A 9,593-nucleotide genomic window follows, 5' to 3' on the forward strand; every position below is an offset into this window, starting at 1 on the left:
CAGTTTTCTTCTTAGAGTTCACCTATATGTTTCTATATCTGTGTGTGCTCCCCATCAGGTAATCAGTTTAAATAAGTTGTGAGCGCTGCCCTGAAAGCTTACATATTATTTCTAAATCACTTCATGTAATGATAACAAGTCATCCTAGAGCAGTCTCACAGCTTTTATCTTCATAATCTTTCTGTTTTCATTTATATTATTAGAAACATGACTGCTGTCTTTTATCTGTGTGACTGTACAGCCTGTGTCAGACATGACCCCCACACAATGTCTGACGTTATCTTTAATACATGCAGCACAGCTGGAGCTGCAGACAGTTTCTCACTTCTGGTGATAATATATTTGATGTAGGTATTGTTGCTTGCTAGCTTGAAGCTTATCTACAAAAGTAATTCAATAAGGAGAGATCACGTGGAAAAACTCAACATGATTTATTGAGATACAGAAATAAATGTAACTGTTTGGCAGTTATGAGCCATCATAGCAGAAAGAATCCCAGCAGTGACAGGATGTTGCACAACCACCACCCCAGAGTCAACATGCTGATAGTAATGAAGATGAAGATGGAGGCTGGGACAGGGCTCTGAGTGACCACGGTGAGGAGGAGAAAGGAGAGGAGGCGGGCTGCATGGCTGCAGATCTGAAATGCAGAAGAGCAACCGATTTAAAGCATGCAGAGTGGAGGCTGGCAAGAGCATGACTGGAATAAAGCAACGATGTCAGTACTGAGTTTGTGCTGGAAAATGAATAGACATAAACTAACAGCCACCAGGAAGCAGACAGATGATTTATCACAGACATGCCTTATTGAAATTATGTATAAGCTTCATGTTCTATGTCATCAGAATGTATCTGTATTATAGTTTTAGCTTTAGTCTTTGTATTAAAAGTTGGATGTCTCCATAATTGTAGACTATATGTCTGCTATGTATCATCTCAAGACTGTGATGATACAGTTTAGTCTGAGTTATGCACTTTGTGACAGTATAGGTGCAGAAAAATTGCTCCACAGGCCATAACACTATATAATATAAATAAAATGATAATGAACTAAAAATTAAAAAATAAATGTTATCCACAATAAGTAGATTGAAAATGGTGTTTAACTTTTGATAATGTAACACAACCTTTGTCCCAACCAGGACTCGAACCCGCGCTCAGACAGTTCAGTGTAAAAAACAATCTTTTTTTTTCCAATGCCTGAAAAGCTGCGATTTGATTGGCTGTTTCTCCGTTACACCTATACGTGATGGGCCCCCGCGGAGACAGGAAGTGTTTTTATGACTGAAACACTGAGGCTGTGTCCCAATTCAGGGTCTGCACGCTTGAAGTACACATTTTAAGTGCGATTACGTCACCGCCACGCGACGACGGCTGTCCCAATTTGAAGTGTACTTCAAATGCATACTCATATATACTCATATATATACATATATATATATAAATATATATATATGTGTGTATATATATATATATATATATATATATGTGTGTGTCCCCTGCTCTGCATCATTAGAACATTAACAGACCAACAAATATAAGTGTCCCAACCAGACAATGATTTGGAGACTATAGAGGACGTATTTAACTTAACTACAGTAAGGATACAGCCAGGATTTTAGTTTAAGAGGCCCTGTTATACATATATGGTACAGTACTGTTTCATATACGTAGGTCAGTGTATGTGCAGGTAATCCATGTAGCTCAGTTCCTTATACTTTTGACTCAGTACAGTGTCAACAGAGGGGATTCCCTTATAGAGTCGCCTCAGTTATTTCTGATGTTTTGGTCATTAAATTCCCCAAATGATACCAAGCACATGGAATCCACAGTCTCAGCATCCCACAGCTTCCCACAGCGTCCCACAGCATCCCACAGCATCCCACAGCGTCCCACAGCATCCCACAGCGTCCCACAGTATCCCACAGCGTCCCACAGCATCCCACAGCATCCCACAGCATCCCACAGCGTCCCACAGCGTCCCACAGCATCCCGCAGCGTCCCACAGCGTCCCACAGCATCCCACAGCGTCCCACAGCGTCCCACAGTATCCCACAGCGTCCCACAGCATCCCACAGCATCCCACAGCGTCCCACAGCATCCCACAGCATCCCACAGCGTCCCACAGCATCCCACAGCGTCCCACAGCATCCCACAGCGTCCCACAGCGTCCCACAGTATCCCACAGCGTCCCACAGCGTCCCACAGCATCCCACAGCATCCCACAGCGTTCCACAGTATCCCACAGCGTCCCACAGCATCCCACAGCATCCCACAGCGTCCCACAGCATCCCACAGCATCCCACAGCGTCCCACAGCATCCCACAGTATCCCACAGCGTCCCACAGCATCCCACAGCATCCCACAGCGTCCCACAGCATCCCACAGCATCCCACAGCATCCCACAGCGTCCCACAGCAGTGTCAGGTGACTTTCAGTGAAGGTTATGACACAATGACAGTGTGATGATAACAAAGAGAAGCATGAGTCATTATCTCGTCATTACTTGGACTTTATTGTTGATTTTAGCACTTCACACTAGCATTAGCTGGTTTCCCTCCTTTGGAGTAAACTACCAATCAGACAGCACATCTGAGCTGCTGTCACACAGTCAGATACAGGAAAGCATGACAGCAACAACACGCTCAAAGCTGAACATCATTTGCATGTTAAGAATTTTACTGCAAGAAAGAAATAGTGCAAAGCTGAACATAGTGAGTTTGCTTTATGTATGATAAAGTCCTGTTGACAAATCCAGTGCATGAATGTGAATGACCTGTGAAATAAAGTGTGCGTGCCGTGTTCAGTCTGACGTGAAACATCAGAATCTCTGTCTTCATTTTACTGATTTCCTCTTTCATTGCCAGCATGTGTGCTCAGAGGCTTTCACAGTGCATTATAAGCACGTCGTGGCTTTGTGTCCCTCGCTCTGCATCATTAGAACATTAACAGACCAACAAATATAAGTTTGTCATACTTTATCGATGAAATCTGGGAGAATATAAATAACATCTGTAGCAGAAGCAGTGTGTCACTCTTGGTCTTGCAAGACAATTTTGCGTCCAGTTGTTAATTCTTGAACAATGTGCACCAATCTCTTACAAAAGATGTGGTTTGCTATGGTTCTCTGACCCAACCTGGTTACTAAAGTACTGAAAACGAGGAGACAACATTACAACAACGTGCCAAATAAGCTAGGTCCATCATGTGATCTGCCAAAGTTTAAGGCGTGGATTTTGGTACGACTTCTAAAGGTCTGTGTTTCCGCAACCAAGACGTTGCTTCAGGCCGTCTACATCCTGTGGTTCTGAACTTCGGATGGACAAATGGCAGCAGCCGTTTATCAGAAGCACCCAGACTGCTCTTGGCGATGGTCTGACTCAGTCCTCGGGCCACGACCTCCCCTGTAAGCGTTGTTTGGTGTTTGCACCTGCACGTGTCCTTTGCTTCCAGCAAAATGATTGTGACAGCGGGGCATTCAGCATCCAGCAGATGTTATATCTGCAATATGCAGCCGCAGTTTTTCACAGTTACCTGCCTGCTATACCCAAGAGACGTGATGATTTATGGTGTCGGCCCTGTTATCACAGAATGGGCCACGTGACCAGTTAAAGTGGTGACAAACTGTTGGCTCTGTCGAAACGAAAAGTAGTTATTGGGGCTAAAAAAGCATTTACAGCCTATTAACCCGAGAACGCTATCGCTGGGTGATTTACACCCGAGCAAATACATTTACATGATTTCTCTCTCCTGCAGCTGTTTGCGTGTCGAGGAGCCTGTGCCTTCACCAGGGAAGTCTCAAATGTCCCAGGAATGGGTGGACCAAAGACCAGCTTTCCAGAGTCATTCTTTTGTTTTAGGAGGGTTTTTCTTTCATTTTGTTAGACATGGCACAGTTGAAAGTAAAAGAAGACCACTCTAATTTGTCATGTGTTGTCATATTTTGATATATTTGATTACTTTTTATTGGTTATATTATATCGGGTAAAAATCACCCGGCATTAGCGATTGTGTTACTATTTATAGCGATAGTGTTCTAGGGTTAAACGTGCAAGAGAGCTGATGCAGTCTCCAGCGAGTCCATCATCAGCTGGGCTGATTCATGACCAGAACGTCCCAAGTGTGAAGTCAGTGAATCAGTGCTGGCCTGGTGCTGAACAACGTGAGGCTGAAGGGACTGTGGAGACATCAGCACATCACATTTTACATTGGTTTTATTATAATGTGCTTCTAGTAAGGACAAAAGCACAGACACCAACCTCCTGATCTGCGGAGCAGTGGTGGTAGAGGAACTTCGTCTCAGCGTCTTAGTAGAAGAAGGGGTGAGGTGGACTTTGGAGGGCTTCGGGGGAGGGAGGATGGAGCGGTGTGAAGTCTTGGACAGGTTTAACCTGACACAGAAAACAAGAACACCTCATATTTGTGTGTGTGTGTGATCCAAGAGCAAATAAAACTTGATCCTTCACAGAAACAAGCACAACGAACAACTTCTCCAAAAATCCTTCTGATTTCTACGCTCACTGCAGGAATCAACATCTGCACTCACACTCTGTACAAGAGACGAGATACAAACACGCTTCGACGTGTGGGAGGTACCTGATTTAACCTCCGTGGAAGCCCAGCTCTTGGTTGTGTCAGGTTAGCAGTTTGGTGATGTTAGTTTACAGGAGAAGCCGGAGGCACGTCGTGAGTTTGGTTCGTGGTCGTCCTTTGGTTTCTTTTTGCCGCAGCTCTCATATCCCCGATTTGTAACTATTTACTTTTTATAAGATGTTTCTTGAACTATGGCAGCTTCTTATATATCTGCTATATTTGTGCCGTGGATTCAGGGACCCAAACAAAAACTGTAGTGAGCAGAGGTATTATCTACTGATTGTGTGTCTGGCTGCAGCCAAGGATGGAGAGCAGAGGCAGCGGGCAGGCCAATCGAAACGCAGCTCAGGCCGCGGCTGCAGCAAAAACTTGGGCGTAGGAGGAGCGATTCTGGCAAAGCGTCAGGAGGGGAAGTGGTGCTCCACCAACACGGTGTACAGTAAAGATGGAGGCCTGCTGGCTCCAGCTGAGGACACCGTCAGGCAGTAGAAGGAATACTCTGACAACCTCCAGAACCTTAATCTCACTCATAACTAAAGTCGCCAAAAGACAACAACTTCTCCTGTTGCATTTAGGTTTCAGTTTAACCGAAGAACAAAGAAGGACACATGAGCTCGAGCAGGTTACACACAACATTCACGCTGCACAGATGAGAACACAGCAGGATTTCATGCAGTCCGGTCTGCCTGTTAGACAGCGTGCAAACAAAGCGTGCGTTCTTTGTAGCATTCGACAACAGTCACTTACGTACTTTCTGACATCCACAAAAACATATTGGTGTCTATTATCTCTCCTTGTTAATAGAAACTTTGTTTCCAGCGTTTGAGCTAATTCTCTACGTGTCTCTTGCACTGACCACAATAACCATCTATCATTAATTACATTACAGATGTTGGTACCTTGAGCAGGATGACGCTGATCTCGGTGGGCGTTTTCCCTTCAGTGCTCTCAGTTCGTCTCCCTGTGTCAGACTGACTTCTTTGCAGTTATTCTGCACAGACACAATTAGCAGCATGAAAACACAACATTGTGATCGGAACTCAGTAGCCTGTTTGAATTCTGCAGTAACCATTAAGAAAAGGTGCTATGAAGTCACACCGCTGACCTCATCCAAGCTATATGACTTGCAGAGCACGGTGTTGATTGACAGGTCATCCATGCTGGAAAGCAGCGAGGACACTGCCTCCTGTTTGCCTCCCTGCACAGAGTCAGAGCGGTGCAGCTGCTGCTGCTGCTGCAGCTGCTGCTGCCGACTCAGTCTCTGTTGGACCAGCTTCTGTTTAGACCGATGCACGTCACCCTGAACCCACAAACTGTGCTGCTTCCTGCACACAAACATCAAACACACGCCACAAACTGACTGTGATATCACGTTTAGCAGGTACAACATTCAACATCCTGGTTTAGCGTGTAAGTAGACACACAAAGCTAGTAGCCATTAGCAACAGAGCGCTACTGTGGCGTAAGGAGGAAGTGTGCGTCCAGAGCTGAGGAGAGAAACCAGCTGCACACTGTGACTGCAGTCTGCAGCAGTATCACAGTTTCAGGCTTTTTTAAATTCGATTCGATTCATCATCCACCAGTTTCCCACTGCTGCAGTCACCACCAGCTGCACATGGGCACCCTGGGGAATGCCCCACCCTGACCTCCACCTTTTGCTTCTCTTCTAACATTTCCAGCATGCTCCAACCATGACCTCAGCATGGAGAAACATCCTGTGTGCTAACAGCAATAGATGCCACAGCCTAAGGACAGACGGGCCTTGTTTGTCCAGCACATCTCACAGATGCTCGATGAGACTGAGATCTGCCGACGTTGAAGGCCAAGGTGACCCCTCAAACCCTTCCTGATCTACTTGTGCTTTGTGTGAAGACTCCAGCGACACTCGAAGTATTAGAGAACAGCTGTACTCAGTGGCCAACGCCTTTTGGGTCATTGCAAAATGTCAAACAGCTTGTGTTTAAATAAAAAAGACTGGAAACAGAAAAAGATCCAAGTGGACCAATCACACCTTCACAAACGCAATGACCCTGATGAAGGCCACTAACACGTTATGGTTCCCTGATACTCTGTGACTGGAGTCTTCACCTCGTCAGATCTTTGTCTTCTCCGTGCACCTTGGAGGTGAAGCTGCCGTCTGCTTGTGTTTTGTGACATTATCCTAATGAAGTGTTGCAGACGTGTCTGTGTGCACAGCATTACTCCTGTACTTTCATGAACGGACTACAGCTTAATGATTGTCTCCGACCGAGACCTTTGGAGTCACGGAAAGTGGGCCGTTTGGTTTGAGCGGTCACAGCTGAGGCACAAACTCACTCTTCTAAGAAGTTTTGCTGTGGACCGATGATAGATCCAGGTCTGCAGACTCTGATCCAAGCAATCGCCTCGGCTGCAGTAAACCGGAAGTGCTTCATCAGGTAGCAGCCAATCAGAGTGCCCGTGCGGCCTAATCCAGCTGTAAATGGATGGAGTGTTTAAAGAGACAAAGTTAAGATAAAAGAAATAAATGACATCAATTAAACATAAAGACTTGCAGTCCTACCTTTACAGTGCACCGCCACTGCCCCGTCTGTACTTTCACACACATGCAGAAAGCGTCTGACGATGAGGTCAGAGGGCGTGGTCCCATCAAGGAAGAAGAGGTCGTGGTGCTCAAATCCTGCATCCTCAAACCGCCTGCCATCATACAACGTCCTGTTCAGACGAACCACGGTCGTTATGTCATTTTGGCAAAAGTATGAGAAGTATGCCTCGGGTGTGTGGAGGGGATAACCTGGAGACAGAGTCAACAACAGCTGAGTTACGTCATACGTTTCAATCAGCGAGCGTCTGTTTTTAATGCGAACGTAAAATAAGATTCAATGACGTAGTGTCAGCTGATTTATGTTGTAAGGTAAAGACGTTAAATACAGAGAAAACCCAACGATCGGACGGCCCCAAGCACCTGCTGACAGCGGGAAAGAAAAACTCCCTTTTAACAAGAACCAGGCTGAGGGAGGGGGCGCAATCTGGCTCATGTGGTCGGGGTGGGGGGAGGACAACAGGACAAGAGATGGACGAGAGCCAGAGGGGAATAATAACTACGTGCAAAGTGGTGTAAATACACAGAAAGTAAAAAGAGCTGAGGGATGGAGAAGCATGAGTGCATCATGGGAAACCCCGAGCCACTGCAGGGTTCAGGCTCGTCTAATCCAGCCGTAACAACACGACAGCACTAAGCAGGAAACAATGCACGCCGTCAGAAGACAGCAGGGTAAGGTTAGCTCTTCTCAGCTGCTTCAGGACGTGCAGGCACTGAGGGGCTGCACAGGCCTTCTGTCAGCCCAGCAACGTGAGCACTGGTGTTGGTTTGGAGGCATGCTTTTAGCTTTTAGCTTAGAGATTCTGACTCACCACGAGAATGAGGGCTACTGAACGCCAGAACTTTGCCCGGAACGATCCAGTTCATATCTCCATTTTCAACTCGCTAAAAGCACAAAAAGAAAGGAAAGACTGTGATAGAGGTTAGCCACATATCAGTTAAAACATGGATCCAGAACACCTTAATTATACCACCACTGCAGTAATGAACACGTACGGGCTTTTACCTTTCATTGGAAATCAGTTTTGTTGACCTTTACTTCACTGACTGTCTATCACTTGGACGGGTGAGCTATGGATCAATCTAACTGAGAAACTGAGGAAGTACAGCGTGCACCAAGGCAGGCCTGGACATCGTACGAGCTCTTGGTTGGCCCTGACTGTGTTACTAACAGCACTGCAAATAAACTGGATGAATAACAAGCGTACGTTAGTTATTTCTTCCTGTATCCTGGTCCTGTTTGCATTGATATCGACCTGTAGCACAGTCTCTGCAGTCTGTTACCTCATAATGTTCATATTCTTCTGCACTGAACCTTTCAAAATCCAGGAAACCATGTTGTAATGCCTGCAGAGGAAAAGAGCAGGAACAGATTTTCACAACAAAAGCACAACTCCCCCCAAAGGGCTGAAATGTTTAGTGTTATAGTGATCTGCAGTGGTTTCACAGATTCAGTTCAGTTTTTCTTAGCACCAAATCACAACAACGGTCACCTCAGGCAGTTAATATTGTACGTAAAGACCCTACAGAGGAAACACAATCAGACCACGAGCAGGCACACTGGTGACAGTGGGGAGGAAACACTCGTTTTTAACAGAAACACATGTTCACCAGAACCAGGCTCAGGGAGGGGCGGCAATCTGACTGACTGCTGAAGGCTTTTCAGGGAGTTTTTAGGACTTCCTGATAATAATGAATTACAGTCGTCCAGCCTGGAAGTAATAAATGCATGAACTAGTTTTTCAGCGTCACTCTGAGACAGGATATTTCTAACTTTAGAGATGTTGCACAAATGGAAGAAAGCAGTCTTACATATTTGTTTAATATGTGCGTTGAAGGACATGTCCTGGTCAAAAATGACTCCAAGGTTCCTCACAGTGTTACTGGAGGCCAAGGTAATGCCATCCAGGGTAAGAATCTGGTTAGATACCATATTTCTAAGCTTTTCAGGGCCGAGTACAATAACCTCAGTTTGATCTGAATTAAGAAGCAGAAAGTTAGCGGCCATCCAGGTCTTTATGTCTTTAAGACATTCCTGCAGTTTAACTCATTGGTGTGTGTTATCTGGCTTCATGGACAGATAGAGCTGGGTGTCATCTGCATAGCAGTGTAAATGTATGCTATGTCTTCTAATGATGCTGCCTAAGGGAAGCATGTATAATGTAAACAGAATTGGTCCTAGCACTGAACCCTGTGGAACTCCATAATTAACCTCAGTGTGTGAAGAGGACTCTCCATTTACATGCACAAACTGGAGTCTATTAGATAGATATGATACAAACCACTGCAGCACAGTACCTGTAATACCTACAGCATGTTCTAATCGCTCTAATAGGATATTATGGTCGACAGTATCGAACGCTGCACTGAGGTCTAGCAGGACAAGCACAGAGATGAGTCCACTGTCAGAGGCCATAAG

General features: G+C 45.5%; 1 protein-coding gene across 4 annotated transcripts in view; it reads right to left on the minus strand.

The window, feature by feature from the left end:
* Window positions 1-436: 436 nt before the first annotated feature.
* The window catches only part of LOC146554367 (dual specificity protein phosphatase CDC14AB-like), a 14,104-nt gene continuing 4,947 nt past the window's right edge, over window positions 437-9,593 (minus strand). Inside the window, exons 5-12 of one of the 4 annotated variants that reach the window (XM_085253180.1) lie at window positions 8,459-8,521; window positions 7,987-8,059; window positions 7,136-7,366; window positions 6,910-7,048; window positions 5,699-5,918; window positions 5,493-5,584; window positions 4,260-4,391; window positions 438-640 (exon numbers count right to left, since the gene is read on the minus strand). In XM_085253180.1, coding sequence (XP_085109306.1) covers window positions 535-640; window positions 4,260-4,391; window positions 5,493-5,584; window positions 5,699-5,918; window positions 6,910-7,048; window positions 7,136-7,366; window positions 7,987-8,059; window positions 8,459-8,521 — 1,056 coding nt within the window. In that variant the 3' untranslated portion in view covers window positions 438-534. Of the gene's footprint in view, window positions 641-2,491; window positions 4,178-4,259; window positions 4,392-5,492; window positions 5,585-5,698; window positions 5,919-6,909; window positions 7,049-7,135; window positions 7,367-7,986; window positions 8,060-8,458; window positions 8,522-9,593 lie in introns of those variants that run through there. The other 3 variants (XM_085253178.1, XM_085253179.1, XM_085253181.1) reach the window with 3 other exon arrangements.

Source organism: Mchenga conophoros, linkage group LG18, assembly GCF_057382185.1.
Source record: "Mchenga conophoros isolate Kocher_MC1m ecotype Shallow Benthic linkage group LG18, M_conophoros_male_GT1.1, whole genome shotgun sequence".
NCBI lineage: Eukaryota > Metazoa > Chordata > Actinopteri > Cichliformes > Cichlidae > Mchenga > Mchenga conophoros.